Raw genomic sequence first — 24197 nt, 5'->3', positions numbered from 1 at the left:
TTCCCACTTTTTGGCCCTGGCGTTCCCCAGTACTGGGGCATATAAAGTTTGCATGTCCAATGGGCCTCTCTTTCCAGTGATGGCTTATTAGGCCATCTTTTGATACATATGCAGCTACAGTCAAGAGCTCCGGGGTACTGGTTAGTTCATAATGTTGTTGCACCTACAGGGTTGCAGATCTCTTTAGCTCCTTGGTTACTTTTTCTAGCTCCTCCATTGGGGGCCCTGTGATCCATCCAATAGCTGACTGTGAGCATCCACTTATGTGTTTGCTAGGTCCCGGCCTAGTCTCACAAGAGACAGCTATATCAGGGTCCTTTCAGCAAACACCTTCTAGTATATGCAATGATGTCATCGTTTGGAGGCTAATTATGGGATGGATCCCTGGATATGGCAGTCTCTAGATGGTCCATCCTTTTGTCTCAGCTCCAAACTTTGTCTCTGTAACTCCTTCCATGGGTGATGCCCCTCAACAGAGGAACAACAGTATTTTCAACTAATGGTGCTGGCACAACTGGAGGTTATAATGTAGAAGAAAGCGAATTGATCCATTCCTATCTTCTTGTACTAAGGTCAATTCTAAGTGGATTAAGAAACTCCATATAAAATCAGAGATACTAAAACTTATAGTGGGGAAAAGCCTCGAAGATATGGGCACAGGGGAAAAATTCCTGAATAGAACAACAATGGCTTGTGCTGTAAGATGGAGAATCACAGGGTGATTGTTTCCAATTCTAAGAAGGAGCAGTGTCCACACTTTGGTCTTCATTCTTCTTCAGTTTCATGTGTTTTACAAATCATCTCTTATATCTCAGGTATACTAAGTTTCTGGGCTAATATCCACTTATCAGTGAGTACATATCATTTGAGTTCTTTTGTGATTGGGTTACTTCATTTAGGATGATGCCCTCCAGGTCCATCCATTTGCTTAGGAATTTCATAAATTCATTCTTTTTAATAGCTGAGTAGTACTCCATTGTGTAAATATACCACATTTTTTGTATCCATTCCTCTGTTGAGGGGCATCTGGGTTCTTTCCAGCTTCTGGCTATTATAAATAAGGCTGCTATGAACATAGTAGAGCATGTGTCCTTCTTACCGGTTGGGACATCTTCTGTATATATGCCCAGGAGAGGTATTGCGGGATCCTCTGGTAATACTATGTCAAATTTTCTGAGGAACCGCCAGACTGATTTCCAGAGTGGTTGTAACAAGCTCGCAATCCCACCAACAATGGAGGAATGTTCCTCTTTCTCCACATCCTTGCCAGCATCTGCTGTCACCTGAATTTTTTATCTTAGCCATTCTGACTGGTGTGAGATGGAATTGCAGGGTTGTTTTGATTTGCATTTATCTGATGATGAAGGATGCTGAGCATATTTTCAGGTGCTTCTCAGCCATTCGATATTCCTCAGGTGAGAATTCTTTGTTTAGCTCTGAGCCCCATGTTTTAATGGGGTTATTTGATTTTCTGGAGTCCACCTTCTTGATTTCTTTATATATATTGAATATTAGTCCCCTATCTGATTTAGGATAGGTAAAGATCCTTTCCCAATCTGTTGGTGGTCTTTTTGTCTTATTGACAGTATCTTTTGCCTTGCAGAAGCTTTGCAGTTTCACGAGGTCCCATTTGTCAATTCTCAATCTTACAGCAAAAGCCATTGTTGTTCTATTCAGGAATTTTTCCCCTGTGCCCATATCTTCGAGGCTTTTCCCCACTATAAGTTTCAGTATCTCTGGTTTTATATGGAGTTTCTTAATCCACTTAGAATTGACCTTAGTACAAGAAGATAGGAATGGATCAATTCGCTTTCTTCTACATTATAACCTCCAGTTGTGCCAGCACCATTAGTTGAAAATACTGTTGTTCTTCTGTTGAGGGGCATCTGGGTTCTTTCCAGCTTCTGAATATTATTAATAAGGCTGCTATGAACATAGTGGAGCATGTGTCCTTCTTACCAGTTTTTATCACAATTGCTCTGTAGTAAAGCTTTAGGTCAGGCATGGTGATTCCACCAGAGGTTCTTTTATCATTGAGAAGAGTTTTTGCTATCCTGGGTTTTTGTTTATTCCAGATGAATTTGCAGATTGCTCTTTCTGAGATCTTATTTAATTTCTTTCTTCAGAGACTTGAAGTTCTTATCATACAGATCTTTCACTTCCTTAGAGTCATGCCAAGATATTTTATATTATTTGTGACTATTGAGAAGGGTGTTGTTTCCCTAATTTCTTTGTGTAGAGAAAGGCCATTGACTTGTTTGAGTTAATTTTATATCCAGTTACTTCACTGAAGCTGTTTATCAGGTTTAGGAGTTCTCTGGTGGAATTTTTAGGGTCACTTATGTATACTATCATATCATCTGCAAAAAGTGATATTTTGAAATCATCTTTTCCAATTTTTATCCCCTTGACCTCCTTTTGTTGTCAAATTGCTCTGGCTAGGACTTCAAGTATTATGTTGAAGAGGTAGGGAGAAAGTGGGCAGCCTTGTCTAGTCCCTGATTTTAGTGGGATAGCTTCCAGCTTCTCACCATTTACTTTGATGTTGACTACTGGTTTGCTGTAGATTGCTTTATTCATGTTTAGGTATGGGCCTTGAATTCCTGATCTTTCCAAGACTATTATCATGAATGAGTGTTGGATCTTGTCAAATGCTTTTTCCACATCTAACGAGATGATCATGTGGTTTTTGTCTTTGAGTTTGTTTATATAATGGATTACGTTGATGGATTTCCATTTATTAAACCATCCCTGCGTCCCTGGAATAAAACCTACTTGGTCAGGATGGATGATTGCTTTAATGTGTTCTTGGATTCGGTCAGTGAGAATTTTATTGAGTATTTTTGCATCGATATTCATAAGGGAAATTGGTCTGAAGTTCTCTATCTTTGTTGGATCTTTCTGTGGTTTAGGTATCAGAGTAATTGTGGCTTCATAGAATGAGTTGGGTAGAGTACCTTCTACTTCTATTTTGTGGAATAGTTTGTGCAGAACTGGAATTAGATCTTCTTTGAAGGTCTGATAGAACTCTGCACTAAACCCATCTAGTCCTGGGCTTTTTTTGGCTGGGAGACTATTAATGACTCCTTCTATTTCTTTAGGTGATGTGGGACTGTTTAGATCGTTAACTTGGTTCTGAAACTTGTCCATTTCGTCCAGGTTTTCCAGTTTTGTTGAGTATAGCCTTTTGTAGAAGGTTCTGATGGTGTTTTGGATTTCTTCAGGATCTGTTGTTATGTCTCCCTTTTCATTTCTGATTTTGTTAATTAGGATGCTGTCCCTGTGTCCTCTAGTGAGTCTAGCTAAGGGTTTATCTATCTTGTTGATTTCCTCAAAGAACCAACTCCTCGTTTGGTTAATTCTTTGTATAGTTCTTCTTGTTTGCATTTGGTTGATTTCGCCCCTGAGTTTGATTATTTCCTGCCGTCTACTCCTCTTGGGTGAATTTGCTTCCTTTTTTTCTAGAGCATTTAGATGTGTTGTTAAGCTGCTAGTGTGTGATCTCTCTAGTTTCTTTTTGGAGGGACTCAGAGCTATGAGTTTCCCTCTTAGAAATGCTTTCATTGTTTCCCATAGGTTTGGGTATCTTGTGGCTTCATTTTCATTAAACTCTAAAAAGTCTTTAATTTCTTTCTTTATTCCTTCCTTGACCAAGGTATCATTGAGAAGAGTGTTGTTCAGTTTTCACGTGAATGTTGGATTTCTATTATTTATGTTTTTATTGAAGATCAGCTTTAGCCTATGCTGATCTGATAGGATGCATGGGATAATTTCTATTTTTTGTATCTGTTGAGGCCTGTTTTGTGCCCAACTATATGTTCAGTTTTGGAGAAGGTACCATGAGGTGCTGAGAAGAAGGTATATCCTTTTGTTTTAGGATGAAATGTTCTGTAGATATCTGTTAAGTCCATTTGTTTCATAACTTCTGTTAGTTTCACTGTGTCCCTGTTTAGTTTCTGTTTCCACGATCTGTCCATTGATGAAAGTGGTATGTTGAAGTCTCCCACTATTATTGTGTGAGGTGCAATATGTGCTTTGAGCTTTACTAAAGTGTTTTTAATGAATGTGGCTGCCCTTGTATTTGGAGCATAGATATTCAGAATTGAGAGTTCCTCTTGGAGGATTTTACCTTTGATGAGTATGAAGTGTCCCTCCTTGTCTTTTTTGATAACTTTGGGTTGGAAGTCGATTTTATCCGATATTAGAATGGCTACTCCAGCTTGTTTCTTCATACCATTTGCTTGGAAAATTGTTTTCCAGCCTTTCACTCTGAGGTAGCATCTGTCTTTTTCCCTGAGATGGGTTTCCTGTAAGCAGCAGAATGTTGGGTCCTGTTTGTGTAGCCAGTCTGTTAGTCTATGTCTTTTTATTGGGGAATTGAGTCCATTGATATTAAGAGATATTAAGGAAAAGTAATTGTTGTTTCCTGTTATTTTTGTTGTTAGAGTTGGCATTCTGTTCTTTTAGCTATCTTCTTTTTGGTTTGTTGAGGGATTACTTTCTTTCTTTTTTTCCAGGGCGCGATTTCCGTCCTTGTACTAGTTTTTTTCTGTTATTATCCTTTGAAGGGCTGGATTCATGGAAAGATAATTTGTGAATTTGGTTTTGTCGTGGAATACTTTGGTTTCTCCATCTATGTAATTGAGAGTTTGGCTGGGTATAGTAGCCTGGGCTGGCATTTGTGTTCTCTTAGTGTCTGTATAATATCTGTCCAGGCTCTTCTGGCTTTCATCGTCTCTGGTGAAAAGTCTGGTTAATTCTGTTAGGTCTGCCTTTATACGTTACCTGACCTTTCTCCCTTACTGCTTTTAATATTCTCTCTTTATTTAGTGCATTTGTTGTTCTGATTATTATGTGTCTGGAGGAATTTCTTTTCTGGTCCAGTCTATTTGGAGTTCTGTAGGCTTTTTGTATGTTCATGGGCATGTCATTCTTTAGGTTTGGGAAGTTTTCTCCTATAATTTTGTTGAAGATATTTGCTGTCCTTTTAAGTTGAAAATCTTCATTCTCATTAACTCCTATTATCCGTAGGTTTGGTCTTCTCATTGTGTCCTGGATTTCCTGGATGTTTTGGTTAGGATCTTTTTGCGTTTTGTATTTTCTTTGATTGTTGTGCTGATGTTCTCTATGGAATCTTCTGCACCTGAGATTCTCTCTTCCATCTCTTGTATTCTGTTGCTGATACTCGCATCTATGGTTCCAGATTTCTTTCCTAGGGTTTCTATCTCTAGCGTTGCCTCACTTTGGGTTTTCTTTATTGTGTCTACTTCCCCTTTTATGTCTTGGATGGTTTTATTCAATTCCATCACCTGTTTGGTCGTGTTTTCCTGCAATTCTTTAAGGAATTTTTGTCTTTCCTCTTTAAGGTCTTCTACCTGTTTCGCTGTGTTCTCCTGTATTTCTTTAAGTGAGTTATTCAAGTCCTTCTTGATGTCCTCTATCATCATCATGAGATATGCTTTTAAATCTGGGTCTAGCTTTTCGGTTGTTTTGGGGTGCCCAGGACTAGGTGGGGTGGAAGTGCTGCGTTCTGATGATGGTGAGTGGTCTTGATTTCTGTTAGTAGGATTCTTATGTTTGCCTTTCGCTATCTTGTAATCTCTGAAGCTAGTTGTTATAGTTGTCTCTGGTTAGAGCTTGTTTCTCAGGCGACTCTGTTAGCCTCTATCAGCAGACCTGGGAGACTAGATCTCTTCTTGGCTTCAGTGGTTAGAGTATTCTCTGCGGAGAAAGCTCTCTTCTTGCACAGAAGGTGCCCAGATACCTGGTGTTCGAACCTGCCTCCTGGCAGAGGTTTTGTTCCACTCACCAGAGGTCTTAGGATCCTGTGGGTGATCCTGTGTGGGTCCTTGCGGGTGTCCGGAGACTCCGTGGGCAAGGCACCCCAGTGCTGGAGTGGACTGGAAGGGACTTGTGCCCCTGTTCAGGCCAGGTTATCTGCTTCCCTAGTTAATGCAGTCTCAGGTCCCACGCAATTGAATAGGATCAGAAGTGGTGTTCCACTCACCAGAGGTCTTAGGATCCCGTGGGGGTTCCTGTGTGGGTCCTTGTGGGTGTCCAGAGACTCCGCAGGCAAGGCACCCCAGTGCTGGAGTGGACAGAAAGGGACTTGTCGGGTTGCTGTTTCTTACCTCTAGGTAATAAATGTGATTTTTAGGAGTAGCCAGCTACCATTAAGTATTAGATGGATAACCAATCTGGCTGATAGAGTAATTTCTATGTAACCTTATTTTCAGAGTTGTAGGGATTCATTTAAATATTGTGATTATACTAATAGCAATGTTCCCAATCATTTAACATTGATGGAGTAATTGACATTAGTTATTAGTGTTCAATGCACATGGTATATATTGATTTGTTGTATCCACATCTATCCCATAGGATACATCCTATTTTTATTTTCAAGAGTAAATGAGGACAAAGTTTATGGGATTTGTTCAATCTTCTACAGAGCAAAAATTTACACTTAAAAAATAGTAGTCTACCATCTCCTTGCTTAGTCCCTTTGTTGGAAGAGTACTTTTATAGATAGCAAGCATTGCTTTTTTTTTTTTTAATGACAAAATTCTATTAACCATGAACCCTAACTATTCCTCCACTCTTTTTCTGCACCCTCGATGTGCTCTTTAATAAATCTGCCCATATTGTCTCCAGGCCAGGGTGCTTCTTTTTGTAGATGTTATCACTGTGACTTACTTCACTTTTATTATGCTTGACTAACTGTGACTCTTAAGTTTAGTATTTCTCACTACTACTATCAGAGTATTTACTCTCTATCACTTTCCTTTTCATGACATTTATAACACCCATCAGTACTGAATGGTACAATAGTAGATGTTACTTTAAGTACTTTAATCCACCATCAGAATGAAAATCTTTGAAAACCAGGAGGAACTCTGTCTATTCTCAGTTTTCATATTCTATTCAGATTTGTACAAACAGTCCCTACAGATAGATTTTCATCTGCTTTTCAGACCATCCACATTCCATTTACAAATCCCACTTTGTTTTCCACTTACATTTATATAATAAAGTGCCACACACTCCCTAATTGTTCACTATTTCAAGTAAAAGTCTTTTCTACCTATTTTAATAGTGTGTTATTTACCTTTTCTACTTGGCATTACTTTCCTCAGCCCCAGTATTTATTTAAAAATAATGCAACACTTACACATTGAACAAAAAACAAAATTTACCATGTAAACTAAGTGAAGAGATTATATTTTTAACATCAAACTCTACAGGTTTCTGTTTATAGATTTATTTGTTCATGAACATTATACACTGCAATCACTCTTTATGATCTCCTGATTTCAGTTTTAATCAAGAGTGATGCAGAGCTGAGATCATGATAATCATGCCACCTGTGTTCAATTCAGATCAGTTATGTTTTCCAGGAATAGTAAGGAGTCTTAGTTATGGGCTTTGAGAGGAAAATGAAAGATGTGAGACTACCTATAACAAAAGAGAAACTCTTCATCAGATGTGGTGTGAAGACAATGTACTAGAAATCTAAAATTGGTGCTAGATTCTTGTGTTTTCCATCAAATCATTTCAGCCTTTTGCAGTCAGGATTATTTGATAGGAATGATATGAATAGCTATTATGAACTTATAGAGAAACAGAGTAAATTTGTTCTACATAGATTTTATTGATTTCTGGAAATATATTAAATTTTCTAAATATTCTCTTTTCTTTTTCCTACACTGGAAACTGATAATAACTCAATTAGATTTTTAGAGTTTTCAGAATAAAATGAATGATTGCTAGGACTATTGGATTTTTATCCTAGGAACCTGGGTATATTGGTGTCATGGAGGTCATTTACAGAGAGGTCCTGGAAATAGAATATCCAGAAGTAACACATGGGAGTCGAAAGTGGGGGTGAGAATCAAGAATGATGCCATTAAATGTGAAAATAAAATAAAAAACCCATATGCCCAAATATTAAGGGACACACAATTTTCCCTGCTCTGAGGAGATATACATCATCACTTCCACAATGTTCTTCAGCTTCAGTAATCAATGGATGTTTGCTAAGCTTATTGAAATGGGAGTTTGAGTTTGGAGCAGAATCAGACTGCAAGTGTTGCTAGAGAATTGTTCACTAGTAAAACGATTCTTTTAGCCTTTGCTGTTGTTTATATAGTTTTTTTTTGAAGCTAGCAACTATTACAGCACAAAATATACTTTATATGCTTCATTTAAAGTTAGTATTCGAATCCCCCTATGCACAGCATGACATAGAAACATTATCATTGATATTTTGTAGGTAAGAAAAATAAGGCAAAAGAGATGATGTCACTTGCCTTAAGCTAAAATAAAAACAAAAAAGAGAATGAGCTAGTAGTCTCCCCAAGATCTTGTTGCAGAACTGGTTACAAATGCTCCTAAATTACAATTGGTTAACATGAAGTATCCTTGTCAATTAAGAATTTTGGAGCTGAGATGAAAGGATGGACCATGTAGAGACTGCCATATTCAGGGATCCACCCCATAATCAGCATCCAAACGCTGACACCATTGCATACACTAGCAAGATTTTATCGAAAGGACCCAGATGTAGCTGTCTCTTGTGAGACTATGCCGGGGCCTAGCAAACACAGAAGTGGATGCTTACAGTCAGCTAATGGATGGATCACAGGGCTCCCAATGGAGGAGCTAGAGAAAGAACCCAAGGAGCTAAAGGGATCTGCAACCCTATAGGTGGAACAACATTATGAACTAACCAGTATCCCGGAGCTCTTGACTCTAGCTGCATATGTATCAAAAGATGGCCTAGTCGGCCATCACTGGAAAGAGAGGCCCATTGGACACACAAACTTTATATGCCCCAGTACAGGGGGACGCCAGGGCCAAAAAGGGGGAGTGGGTGGGTAGGGGAGTGGGGGTGGGTGGGTATGGGGGACTTTTGGTATAGCATTGGAAATGTAAATGAGCTAAATACCTAATAAAAAATGGAAAAAAAAAAAAAGAATTTTTATGACTATAAAGATGGACATTTCTCTTTCTCAGTACATATTCTCTTCCTTCTTCCCGGTACTATGGAATGGATGTTGAATTCTATAAGTTTTGTTTATGATCCATTTTATAAGAAGCTGGAATATAAATAAGAATATTAAAGTTGTCTTTTGATTCTACATTACCTTGTAGAAAAATTTGCTTTTACATTAATTTGTTCAAAAAGACCCATGCTTTATGGCACAGGCTTGAACAAACTATATAATAGAACCATTATTCCTCTAAATGAATTTTGCAAGATGAAAGTGTATAAATTTATTTATAATTATTTTTGATCTTATATAACATATATATATATAACTCCTTATAGGAGTTTTATAAAGAATATCTGTAGCTAGACTTCACATTTAGACATGTCAGAAAAGATTGCAGTATTCTTTCACACTGTTATCTGAATGAAGCTCTAATGTTCGAATGACACTTTCTCACAAGGATAGTTTCCAATTCAAGATCTGTTTAATGTGGACTTAAATTTATTTCTCATTCATGTATGCTTTAGGATCCACTTTCAATCTTATTGGGCCACATTTTGTAATTTATGCTAAAGATGTATACGTAAATCTCAGACCTGGCATTTTATATAATGTTGAAAATGAATTTAAAAAAGAAAACCTCTGCATGGTAGAAGAGGGAGGGTATGTAAGTGGACTTACTTCTGCAATTGAATAATGAGAAAGTATTGTAACTTTTAAAGTATTTAAATCCCATTCAAATTCCCTGTTGATATAGTAACTTCCAATGATCTTATTAGAAGGTAGGGCCTTTGGAGGATGTCAGTGGGTCATGAGGATAGAGCTGACTACATGGAATTAGTATACAAACAAAGGCCTTAGGGAGTCAATTTTCCCTTCAGCTATGTGACCCAGCAGAATGGTACTATCTCGAAACACCATATATGCTGGTATGATGGCTTGGGGTTTCATACATCTAGAATAGTGAGCTGGTTTTCCTCAGATACAAAATTTGTGAAACATGCTGTTACAATAATCCAGATGTATTGAGGACAGATATTACCTCTTAATAGGATTTTAAAGTTTACAGTTATTAAACTGTATTTTTCCATGTATTTGTATATACAGACAAAGCACATTGGTGGAGGACATTTTATAAACCTATAACAGGAGTGAAAATGGGCACACTATAAGTGTCTTTCCAGACAGGAAGACTTCACAGAGACTCACCAGTTGTGCAATTATTGAATTCAATATCATCAATCGCAGCTCCGCCCCCTAGGTCCCTTGTTCTGATTCCTTGAAATATGACCTCAAAATTCCTCAATTTTCCCAACAGGATGGTGGCCCTTCGCCAGTGATTACCAGGATCTGGCTTGCTTTGTTGCCATACTTCCCAGAGTCCTTTGTCTGTCTGAAATGAAAGGGGCTCACATTAGTGGGATAACCAAAGCTCTGAATAATAAGCAAAAACACATGACACACAATCTCTTAGCTAAGTAAAATTCCATTTAAAAATGAAAAGAAAATCAATGGAACCCAGATGACACCCATGCTGTATTTTATCTCACCAGTCCAGACATACTGAATTATCCATACCTTTTCTTAACGCAGCACTGTTGGGATTAGCAATGAACATGTTTTTAGTACTTTCAGAGGTAGTCCCATTAACAATCCATCTATCTTTGCATATACACAAGATTCTTAGCATTGACTACAATCTTAAAGGAATTATAGGATTGCTGAGTTTATAGAACTATAAACTATAATGCTTCTTCCCTTCTTTTTAAAATATTGTATCTAATTATTCCAGTTATACATTCCTCCTAAGAGTTTAGTTCACTAATACAGAGAAAGAAGAGGCAGAAAAATGAATAGAAAATCAGCCATTTCTTTGCAGTAAGTTGAACATGGAGGGAAAAAACTTGCTTAAGTCAGTCAGATTTGAAACATTCTATTATTTCATAATCAAAATACTTTTACTTTCAAAACTATAGCTATTTCTGAACCAGCTATACCAGTGTCAGTGTAGAATTTTTCAAATCAAAAGTTAGTTTAAAATACACATGCAAATATTTCCTCAAAATAATGAAGGTTGATCATTATATTATTAACATACTGATATGTTAATGCTTCTAGAATTACAATATGACATGACATATAATATAACCCTTTTGGCCAAATAAAAATGACATCTAGCTTAAGCTAGTAACCCAGCTGAGAACTGGAAGACTTTGCTTATGCATATTGCTCTAAGGTGTCTTGGTTCCAGTTTTCCTAAGAATTGTATGGTATCAACAGGATATCAGACTCCAGGCATACCTCTGGGGAGTTACCTTGACTGTTTTAATTGAGATGGGGAGACCCTCCTGCTGTTCCTTGTTTGTCTCCTGGAATGTGGCAATGAAGACAGAGAGCATGGAACATCAGAGCACTCTGCTTTTCATACGGATTTATAATGTACAGCTGTGAAATATTTAATTTATTTGTATTTTAAGGATATAGACAACTTTACAAAGAGAAATATCTGAAGAAAGGATGAAAACAAGTTTCACATATGTCATCTCTTGCTTTGGAGAATTAATGTGTACACTCAATGCTTCCTTGGATAGAGTCTAAGTAATACTTGATCCAATTGTTATCTCTCTGAATTAGCGGCAACAAACAGAAGGAGGAACTATGCATCAATTTATGTAAAACTAAGTTTTCAACATATCTATCAATTTATAGACACAATTTCCCAGGCAACATATACTTATCCATTGAGATTTGTGAAATACCTGCATTAAAGGGGATGGGAATTCACACATGAATTCCATTGTGAATTTCATTTCTGATTACAAAAGAAGTTCTTTTCAAGGTTAGTCTTTGATTCTCGGTAATGATACAGTGATTGGGAATGAAAGGGATGATAGATTAAATTAAAGATTAAACTGAGAGGATCTGTCTGACACTTGAGAATATTAGAGGCAAGGATAGTGATAAAAGCCTGTCTTAATTTATGAATTGTAACATTTTCCTAGGTATCCACTTATATAACTCATACAACACCCTTGAGATATGCGAAGCCTCAAAAGGGTTTTCAACAAATAACATCAAAAATGTCATCTGTTCCTTTAATCAATAAAATATGAATTATTATTTCTCAAATCTTATAACTAGGCTACTATTAAAATAAAAAGACTGAAAGACTTGAATACTTTGATTTGTATGTTGTTACACAAAAGAAAATGAGAGGTAATGATGGTGTAAATCTTCCATAATAGTACATCATGGAACAGCATTCTAATATATTCTAATACTTTATATATTCTAATACATATAAATACATACTATAGCATCAATTCTTAGCCCTATAATTGCAAATTTTTAAATGCACTTTTTACATGCCTATATACTCATTTGTTTATTCTGAAAGCATCCAGTTTTCATATATTAGTAATTTCAATGTTACACTCTTGAATAAAATGGTGAGAAGATGAGGAGCCTGACCCTGTGGGAGCTAAGTAGTCTAATACAGAGTTCATAAAATTTCTTATAATGACAACCTCTCATCACACACACACACACACACGGACACACACATACACACGGACACACACACTTACATGGCAGGTATATATTCAATTCCCAATTCTTTGCCTCTTTATACATGTATTGATGATTTGATTTCAGTCCTTTATAAGATGTATAATAAATGTCACTCACATGCATTCTCTAATTTCACGTAATAACTGACCATGGGAATCACATTTGTTTTCATATATATTTAAATTCAATACTACCATGGTAACAATTGATTAAAGAAAAGTTAAAATACATTAATAAGGAATTGGTTAAAATTCAAAAATAGAAAAACCATTTACTCTCTCTATTTTAATCTTTCTTAAGCTTTGGATTTGTTTATTTATTATTTATTTATTTATTTATTTATTTGTCATATTTACTACATTAGAGGTATTACAACGTATTTATTTGCCTTCATATCTCACTCAAGTTTTTCTTTCTATGTCCAGTAAAGAAAAGTAATGGGAAATACTCATAAGATAAAGCCACTTTACATTTTCAATGTATGTTAACCATAAAATTAGCTCAAAGATTTCATCTGATATGCTTTATAAAAACATACAAAGTTTCACCAGAAAATTGAATAGTTGATAATAAACCATTTTCCACTGACATCTTCATATTTGAAAGATTTTTATAGATTCTAAATCACTCATTAATTTATCCATCAATACCATAATTTTTCTATGGGAAATATTTTATTACCATCTTGATTTTCTGCTAATATCAATAAAACCCTTGGATAATGCAGACCATTCTATAAATCATAGAAAACATAGAAAATGAGTATATGGTAGGCTACCTCAGAATGTCAGGTAGTAAGATGCCACAGGGTAGCAGGATGTCAAAGTGTTCATTTTTCATCTTTTATAGAAATTAAATAAGAAAAACAAATTGTTTGAATAATCCAAGAGCCCTGGTTGGTCTTTGTAGTGAAAAACTGGAAAGGGGGATGTTTAGCAAGAAAAATTATACTTAGCCAATAATCATTGTACTATACAACTCTAGGTTGCAACAAGGTCTCCTCAAGGCTGAGTAGCTTTATTCTCTCTCTCTCTCTCTCTCTCTCTCTCTCTCTCTCTCTCTCTCTCTCTCTCTTTCTCTCTCTCTCTCTCCTTCTTTTGTCCATTTTCCTTCCTTCCTTCCTTCCTTCCTTCCTTTCTTCCTTTTAAAATTACTTTTATGCTTTTACAATTCAGTCATTGCCCCCCTCTTGGTCTGTCCTCACACAGTTCCTCATCCCATTTCTCCTACATACTGTCTTCAAGAGGATTATCCCTACGAGGCCTCCCTACACCCTGGGACCTGAAGTCTCTCAAGGGTTAGGTGCATCTTCTCCCACTGAGACCAGACAAAGGAGTCCTCTACTGTATATGTATCAGGGAACTTAAACTATCTCATGAATGCAGGTTGGTGGCTCAGGGTCTGAGAGACCTCAGGGGTCCGAGTTGGTAGAGAGTGCCGGTTATTCCGATGAGGCTGCCATCCTCCTCAGTTCCTTCCAGCCTTTCCCTAATTCAACCTCAGGAGTCCCTGACTTCAGACCAATGGTTGGGTGGAAGAATCTGCGTTTGTCTAAGGCAGCTGCTTGATGGGCCTGTCAGAGGATGGCTGTGCTAGGCTTCTGTCTATAAGCACACCATAACATCAGTAATGGTGTCAGGCCTTGGAGCTTCCTCTTGAGATAGATCCCAAGTTGGGCTGCTCACTGGACCTTCTTTCTCTCAGTCTCTTCTCCATTTTTGTCCCTTAGTTCTTTTAGACAGGAACAATTCTCAGAGTTTTTGACTATGGGATTGCAACCCCACCCCTCCAATTGATACCCTGTCTTTCTATTGGAGATGGACTCTGTGAGTACCCTCTCCCTACTATTTAGCATTTCAACTAAGATACCTCCTTTTGAGTCCTGAAAGGCTCTTACCTCACAGGTCTCTGGTACTTTCTAGAGGGTTCCCCTACCTCCCACCCACAAGGTTTTATATTTCCATTCATTCTTCTGGCCCTCGTGGCTTTTCTCCTGTCTCACCCCACCATACCTGATTCTATCCCCCCTTTTCCCTCCCTCTTCACTCTCCCACCCAGATCCTCCCCTCCCTCTGCCTCTCATGATTGTTTTCTTCTCCCTCCCAAGTGGGATTGATACATCCTTACTTGGGCCCTTCTGCTTGTTAATCTTCTTGTACTCTGTGGATTGTATCCTAGGTATTCTCTACTTCTTTGGCTAATCTACACTTATTAGTGAGTACATGCCATGCGTGTACTTCTGGGTCTCAGTTACCTCACTCTCGATATTATTTTCTAGCTTTATCCATTTGCCTGCAAAATTCATGCTGGTGTCACGATCACTCAATAGTATTCCATTGCATAAATGAACCAATCTTCTGTATATATTCATCTGTTGTGGGGCATCTGGGCTGTTTCTAGCTTCTGCCTATCACAGTTAAGGCCTCTATGAACATAATGGGGCACATGCCCTTGTGGTTTGGTGGGATATCTTTTGGGTATATCTGGGTCTTCAGGTAGATCTACTTCTGAAGTACCTCCAGATTGATTTCCTGAGGGGTTGTACCACTTTGCAATCCGACCGGCAACTTGCCACATTCGTGCAAACATTTGCTGTCACATGAGTTTTTGATCTTAGCCAGTCTAACTGGTATAAAGTGGAATCTCAGGGTTGTTTAGATTTGCATTTTTCTGATGACTAGGGACTTTGAACATTTCTTTAAGTGTTCTTGGCCATTTGAAATTCCTCTGTTTAGCTCTATACCCATTTTTTTTTTTTAAGCTTAGCATCTTAAGTTCATTATTCATTTTGGATATTAGCCCTCTATCAAATGTGGAGTTAGTGAAGGTATTTTTCCAATCTGTAAGTAGCCTATTTCTCCTATTAACTGTATCCTTTGACTTATAGAAGCTTTTCAGCGTCATGAGGTTCCATTTATCAATTTTTGATCTTAGAGCCTGAGCCATTGGAGTTCTGTGCAGGAAATTTTCCCTGTGCTAATGAATTTGAGGCTCTCTTTCTTTCCTTTTAAAATTTTATTTATTTAATCACTTTACCACCCAATATCAGCCCTTCCTCTCTTCTCGGTACCCATTAATCAAAGTCCTCTCCTCATTCTGCCGTCGTCCCCTTTCCAACAGAGAAGTGGAAGCCCTCACACCACAATTAATACCCACACCCATGCATATCAAGTCACTGTGGGACTAGGTGCATCCTCTCCCACAGAGGCCAGACAAGGTGGTCAATTCAGAGTGTGGGATCCACAGGCAAGCAGGAATCAGGCTCAAGGACAGCCCCTGCTTCAAGGCATTCTTAAGTAAAAGAAAAGCTGAGAAAATTCATCACAGAGCTGTGGTCATACTTATTATTTCTTTATGGCACACAACACAGTGACACATTACTGCAGATACTTATGCCATATCTTTGTGGTAGGCATAAAACACAGAGCCCTGAATATTTTAAACACATGCTCCATCCATGATCTGTGTCCCTGGCCCACAGAACACTCACAATATTTGGAGAACCACTGTTCTATCTCAGAAAAAAATCTCAAATGCAAACGACAAGACACTGGATAGTTTAAAACTGCATTAATAGTAAGAGCTGTTGGATTTTGTTTAGAAATATAGGAAGGTAACTGCATAATTAAATTATAATGTGTAGTTTCTGTGATGGGAAAACTTTTCTACAAACACATTATACAATACTAAATGCATTGGTAAACATAAGACATTAAGCATCCATCAAAACTCAGGTAATACTAAAGAATAAAAATAAACCTAATTTATCACTTAGGTTGATAGTCCTAATGGATTAAAAATTGAACAATCTGTCTAAATATATGAATGATGTATATAAAAATCTCACAGACCTAATGAATCTATAAATAAATGGATTTGTAAGAAAAAGGAAAAATTGCACATAAGCAATGTGTAATAGTTAATAAAGTTCATATGAAGCATGACATAAATGTGGAAGATTCATACTAAAATTTTAAAAACGTTAAGTAAAAAATGGTAAGGGGGAGATTTCTTGCTGTTTGAAAGAAAGATTACAGATAAGACACTGGAGAAGAACTGGATGATTTATGTGATAATGGTCCACATTTAGTGATTCTATGAGCTTACTTTTAGAGCAGTCTAAAGAGATAATGACACATACAAATGCTTACAGATATGTTTGTACATAGAACTATATGCATTGATTACTATACACATACCATGTATATATTCTCTCACTACCAACTGAGGCCATATAAATAACAAAATCGGATTACCAAGGAGCATACTTGCTGCTCAGATAGACACAATAAATCTTATCTCAAACAAAAGGATCCTGTATGTTACTGGAACAGCAGAGACTGGACCCAGACTAAGTATTTACAGGAATTTGGTGTTTTATATTGCCAGAAAGTAAGAATGTAGTCAAATAAAGACCCTTAATAATGGGGAATATGTCAAAGGTATGCACAGGCAAAGGAGAAGAGTTCTAGTCCCCAAAGTATGAAAAATGAACAAAATAAATGATATACTATTGCTTTATAATGCATGGTAACAACCAATATAAATAAGCCTAACAGATATAAACAAACTATATATTGAATAAATGAATTTTGGAAAACAAACAAACCTATTATCTTAAGAATTTTGAAATATTCTGCTATGAATGACATGGAGCTTAAATTCTCACCTTTCAACTATGTGTTGCCAAGAAGCTCTAGCATAAATGCCAGTGGATTGACATTATACAAAGAACTTGGCTAGTACTTTCCAAGACTGCAAATATCATACCAAACAAGGAAACTGTTGATGTTTGTGCAAACAAGAGGAGGTTTGGGGATATAACTGCTACTAAATCTTAAAAATTGAGTTGAAAACAGAGAAAGTATATCTTCATATAAAGAAGTATCACCTTCATATAAAATCTTGAATTATTAATTATAACAGTGTAGCCACTTTGGTTCTAGGTGTTAATAACAAGTGAGTTTGGGATTATTAGGAAATCCCTGAACTTTTGCTGAAATTATATCAGTCTTAACCTTATAAAATGAAAATTAATTTTTCATTGGGCCTGAACTTGTTGGATAGTCCCATGTCCTCAGAGGACTCTCCACCCCACCCCCCTAGGTGCCCTAGCATACCCAGGATCTTACAATCACTGGTGAGTGGAACACAACATCTGTCCCGACAGAACCAGGAGTGCCTGTGGCCAGCTGGAGCAAGGACACAGGAATCCCGCACAACCAGTAGATCAGGTTCCTTCCAGTTGGAGCTGGTCTACTATCGTGGTTTTGAACTCAGCAGACAGCCCCATGGTCCCCAGTGGAGGTACCAATTGCAGGTGCTCTAACATGCCCAGGATCTTAGGAATCCAGGATCTCAGGGTCTCAGAGGAAGCTTGACTACCAAGAACTCTGACACATCCAAAAACACAGCATCACAGGATCACAAAGAAAGCTGGACTCTGAGAAGTTCTGACTCAACTGGGACTAGAGGAAGGACAGGCTCCAGTCAAATATATTGAGGGCAGGGAGCACTTGAGGAATCAGATGGTGGAAGGCAAGCATAAGAACAGAAGCAACAGAAACCAAGGTTACTTGGCATCATCACAACCCAACATTCCCACCATAACAAATCCTGGATATACCATCACACCAGAAAAGCAAGATAGGGATTTAAAGTCACTTCTCATGATGATGATGGAGGACTAAAAGAAGGACATAAATAACTCTCTTAAACAAATACAGGAAAACACAAACAAACAGGAGAAGGAATTGAAAAAAAACGTGCAGGATCTAAAAATGGAAGTAGAAACAATAAAGAAATCACAAAGGGAAGCAACTCTGGAGATAGAAAACATAGAAAAGAGATTAGGAGCCATAGACACAAGCATCATCAACAGAATACAAGACATAGAAGAGAGAATCTCAGGTGCAGAAGATACCATAGAAAACGTTGACATAGCAATCAAAGAAAATGCAAAATGCAAAAAGATCCTAACACAAAACATCCAGGAAATCCAGAACACAATGAGAAGACCAACTTCTAACCTCCACCCTCCCCACCCCGTAGTTGCATATTTCCATTCATTCTGCTGGCCCTCAGTTCTTATCCTCTCTTGCCCTCCTGACCCCTAATATCTGATCATTGTCTTGCTACATCTGCAGCTTTCCTCCAAGACACCACTACCTGCTGAGAGGCTGAACCTGTTCTCCTGACACTATCCTGACAAAGCAATGAGATCCTGGCGTGGTGGGGGATGAGTTCCCCCAAACACACTTTATAAGCTCAGACTCATAAGTAAACATTTTCCCTTTTCCCTTCCCCTCCCCCATCACACTCAGGAAATAGATCTATAAAAAAATAAAACTCTTCTCTGTACCCTGTCAGAAGAGAAGGGGAGGAGGAATGGGGAAGGATTACAAGAGGGGTGACCATAAGATGGTCAGTGAGCAGGATGTGAAATAAATAAGTAAAATAAATATATAAGTAAAAATTATAAAAAATAAAAATAGAAATTCAAAAGAGAACAAAGATCACAATAACACTGAAAATATCCCCAATAAATATATATATATAAAAGTAAATGAAAATATTTCCAAAATAATGAAATTTATGCATATATATATACATATACATATGTAAAATATCATGCAAATATTTCCACAATGCCCAGTTCCAAAAAAAAGTGCCAAGATGGACCACTGGAGTTCCATAATTTTGCTCTGATTTTTTACAACTATTGCTTATTTCCTATTTACTCCTTTTAACTTATATAAATTAATTTCATATTTTAATATTTAGAAATTCTGCAAACAACTTATTTCATTAATAAAAAGAAGCACGTTTGTTGTGTGTTCATATATCAAATAGAATATATATGTATATATACTCATAAATACATGTATATACATACACACATAAAAAGAATATATATACATATATATATATACATATACATATATATATGTGTGTGTATGTACACACATATATTTATGTATACACACATACACACCTATATATTGGAATTTATGTACCAGTCTCTAACTGTTCCTCATGTTTACTGAGCATTTTTTCTATATTTATATTTTATTCCATTTATGCAAGTATAATATTATGTACATATCCTCATACATACATAAATGTGCTTTTTATTATGGCATATCTAGAAAATTTTCTCACTACTGCTGCCCGGCTAAGAAGAATATTTTTAACATGAACTAGAAAACTGTAATGATCTCACACAATGCATTCATTTGAGTCTAAATTTTTCCAGACAGGTGTTAATTTCTTCTTTGTCTTTTTATTCCATTTTTATGACCAGAATCAGTAATGCAAATAAGACAAATATCTTTAGACCCTTTTCTGCACCACCCTTGCTATGCCTGAAGCCTCACCTAGAGCAGATATACAGAAGACCAGCCCCAACTCTGATAGAGACTCCTTGATAGACCTGAAGTCACACTGCAACACCAGAAATGCAGATCACAAAGACCAGAAGACCAAAGAAATAACAAACCAGGAACAAGATACGTATTCAACATAACCAAACTCAGAAAATCAGTCCTAGACCTGTATGAATCCCAGACCCATATGCCTAGATTCTAATATAGGAACACAATCAACAATAGTCAGGGCAATATGGAACCACTGGAGCCTAGCTATCCTTCTACAGCAGTGCTGGAATATTCCAACACAGCCAAAGGACAAGAAAACAGCCTTAAAACCAATTTTATAAAGATAATAGGAGTCCTTATTAATCCCAGCACTTGGGAGGCAGAGGCAGGCAGATTTCTGAGTTCAAGGCCAGCCTGGTCTACAAAGTGAGTTCCAGGACAGCCAGGGCTAAAAAGCCAAAAAAAAAAAAAAAAAAAAAAAAAAAAAAAAAAGTCCTTAAAGATGAAACAAATAAACCCCTTAAAGAAATCCAGAAAACAAACAAACAAACAATGGGGGGAAATGAATAAATCCCTTAAAGATAGCCAAGAAAAAAAAATGGTAAAGGAAATGAGGCCTTCAAAGCTTCATGTCCCACTGTTGCCCAAACAGGTTTTCTTTCAAATTTTCATCGGAATGAGTCATTGGTCTGGTTCAAGCCATCTGACTTCTGCTATACTATCAATATTGGATCCTCATTGGAATCTTGTTGAACATCCTGTTGTTGCCCTGAGTGGTGGAGATCTTGCCCCTTTGGTTTTGAAAGAACAGCTCCTTCACAAGCTCCAGCACTTGGTAGCTGGGGCTGATGTGGGGGTGGGCTCACTCAAAGCCACAGATCTGGACCTGGATGGTACCTGAGTTAGTCAGTCCGACAGTTCTCCCACATATGCCAACAGGGCCAGCTCTCCTGCATCCATACTACTAGGGCCTGGTCTCCAAAACTGCACAGGTGAGGGTAGGGGACAGTTCATTGGCGTGCATCAGTTCTCCCCCTCTCACACTCTTTGGCCAGCTCACTTGTGCTCATGCACCAGGGTTAACTTTACTGTGCTGCCCAGGCAAAATGTAGGGCTTGCTTTCGCAAGCATTGCAGCCAGAAAGGGGCAAAGCTAGCTCCCCTGCTTTCACACCCTTAGGAATTGCTCTCCCAAGCTGCCCGTGTGTGGGCAGCTCTGCACAGTCCTTGTATATTAGCATGGTCTGAGGTGGCAGACCAGTACTTCCACATGGCCTTTGGTTGTAACATGGGCCAGACATTGACACAGACATCCTCCCTGCACCCTTTTCCCCCTGCTACTTCAGGGCCATAGACCCGGACTTGGCCCTCGCTGACCAAATGGGTCAGTACCTCACGATGGTGTCAGGTGGCATAACAGGCTACTCACATCAGGTTGCTCCTTACTACCCTCCATTCTCCAGTCTGCCTTTCTTTATTGTGCAAACATCACTCTACTCTTCCAAGCGACTTTCTCTTCCATCTCTCCACCACTTATTTGCTCAGCTTAGTGCCGCAGGGTCTCTGCATGTTTCCTATGTGGCAACAGGCAGGATTCATTTGGAGTGTGGTTTTTCTATTTTTTAAATGTCACCTCTTTAGAAACATGTCTGGAATATTCGGAGTGAGTTCTGTTCGCTAATGTTGTGCTCATAAGCTTTAATCTTTAAAACTCCTGTCATTTTGAATTTTCTAAAATTACATGGATTGATTTCTCTAGGAAGTTTATGGTCCACAAGGACAAGGACCTTTCCCACTACATGAGAGGGAATTCTTGTCTGACATGGCTCAGGTAGCAAAGAAACAGAGACTCTGTGTGTGTGTGTGTGTGTGTGTGTGTGTGTGTGTGTGTGTGTGTGTGTGTGTGTGTGTGTTAGTATTTTTATAGAAGTCCTGACCTTGTAAATAAGTAAGTGGCTCTGTGACTCTTGTGCTTAGAACTACTCCCCTCCTGCTGGGTTGCTGTGTTAAACTCAACAGGATAAGTTTGCTTCATCTTTTTATATTTTCTTTTGTCATGTTTGGTTGGTGTCTCTTAGAAGCCTGTTTGTTTCTAATGAGAGACAGAAAAAGAGTGGGTATGGAGCACGGTGAGCTGGGAAGAAACAGGGAGTAGAGGGAGGGGAAACTATAATCAGGATATAGTATATATATTATGAGAAAACATTCGATTTTCAATAAAATAAAAAAATGAAAAAAAAGACAGTGGTTTTGCTATCTTCTTCACATCTGATCTTTCATATTTAAACATATCTTTGCTTAATTTACATACTAAGTAGTCATTTGTTTAATGAAATCTTGAATGTTTAATTTCACCTTTCTGAACTAACTTGTCATTGTTAGCACTGGTTAAAGTTTGACTCAAAGATTCTCTAAACAGCTATTGGATTTCAGATTTAGCCTTATTCAATATTGTTATACTTACTAATTTTAGTAATTACAAACTACATAGCTAAATTGAATTAATGTTAAACAAACACTGTAAAGGTCACTATGCATTTTTTTTCTAAAACAGTGAGTTGTTGTATTCATAGAGATAACTTTCCTAGAACACTTCCTAGGACTCAGGTAGTACATGAGTTAATTAAGGATATATGGATATGTGGAATATTCCATGGAGCTCCCGTTCTGACCATGTCCTTCAGAATGACCCTTGCAAGGTCTTTGCTGCTCTCTGTGTAGAAAAGGCTCACTAACCCAATTAAAATCCCAATCTATGCTGTTCAAGATGATTTCCTACTTAGTGGTCAATGACCGATTCCCTTGTCTTTCACACTACATTTGGTTTCTGAAGGAGAAAAAGAAAAGCCATGTGATTGAGTGTAGAAAAACAATGAGATAAAAAGAGAATGAAAATTTCCTAGAAAGCATTCGACAGGAAGAATAATCAGAAAAGGCAGCAAGGTCAAAAGCAAGATGTCAGTTATGAATGATGGTGTTGGTTCCTTGGCACTCCGACACTTATAAAGTCTGATAACCAGTCAATGCGCACAGAAGGACAGCCCTTTATGACGCCCTTTATGAAGTTATGGCGCATAAATCAGCTCTCTCGGCTTCCAGGAGCGGAAGGGGGGAATAATGAGAGAGAAACGACAGCAAATGTAAGCACAGAAGGCAGCAGTCCCAACCAACTAGGGTCTGGTGGTCAGGCTGAGTCTTCTCCAAATTTCTCTTCATAAAGTAATAGCTGTATACATTGTTGCTAAGTCCTGTATAAAACTCTTTCACCAAGCACAAAAATAAAGTCTCAGTAACAGAGCAAAGTGTAAAAAGCTGTTTGTATTTAGAACAGTATCTATTTGGCATGCTTTAGTAATTCACCAGATAAATGACGATACTTGTACTTTCTTGACATTAGGCAAACCAAATATGTAACAACTTACTTTTACCTAATAATGAAATAGGTAGGATAAATACAGGAGTACAGAATTAAAATATAAGCGTAAGGTAGAAAAGGTATTAAAACAACAATAAAAGGGATAAGTTCATGCATTAGTTAATATGGAATGAAAATGAAATTTAATAAATATTGATTAATTAAATCCTAAAATTTTACCATGCTAAATGTATTCATTTTCTACTTTAAAACTCATATATTAAACATTAACTTTGTGACAAATACCCTTCCAATTGTTGGTACAGTATTATAAAAGAAGATAAAATTAAAATGAGTACTTCTTTATACTTAAAAGGGATATCGTTTATGCTTTTACAAGGAAATGAAGGGTTATTTTAAGTTAGGGAAACCACATTATCATTATCAAACATAGTTTAATGTTTAAATGTTTTAATATTTTAGAAATCCTCATTTGCATAATGAGGTGAGAAAAATCACAAGTCAGTTATGGACAATCAAGTAGCAAGGCCAGGTATAAAAACCTAGGTCACCTTCTGTGGTTATCTCAATGACATGGTTGTGAGTGACTATATGTGGATGCTACTAATTGTACATGGGTTCCCTAGTAAAGTAGAAAGTGATTTTAAGTGCTAATCCATCTCTCTAACCTCAGGTATTTTCTATTGCAATTTTAGATTTGCATAGTACCACGCATAATATACCTTCAAGGTAATGCTCCCATACAATTACAGCAGCAATTTTATAAGAGTATAGTAATAATTTTAAGGTAAAATATTAATCTTAATATTTAATAGACCAATAACTGCAAATAGTCTCATGTCAGTTTTGTCAATTTTGATTTGGAGTGAGCTATATTCTTAAA

The 24197-nt window shown here is 37.3% G+C and overlaps 1 protein-coding gene across 1 annotated transcript in view; it reads right to left on the bottom strand.

Moving 5' to 3' along the window:
* The window catches only part of Malrd1 (MAM and LDL receptor class A domain containing 1), a 729079-nt gene that overhangs the window by 265563 nt on the left and 439319 nt on the right, over positions 1–24197 (bottom strand). The window contains exon 28 of the mRNA NM_001310455.1: positions 10203–10386. Coding sequence (NP_001297384.1) covers positions 10203–10386 — 184 coding nt within the window. The remainder of the gene's footprint in view (positions 1–10202; positions 10387–24197) is intronic.

The sequence above is a fragment of the Mus musculus genome, chromosome 2, assembly GCF_000001635.26.
Source record: "Mus musculus strain C57BL/6J chromosome 2, GRCm38.p6 C57BL/6J".
NCBI lineage: Eukaryota > Metazoa > Chordata > Mammalia > Rodentia > Muridae > Mus > Mus musculus.
The sequence above is the reverse complement of the archived record's forward strand: the minus strand, read 5'-3'. Positions and strand labels throughout refer to the sequence as shown.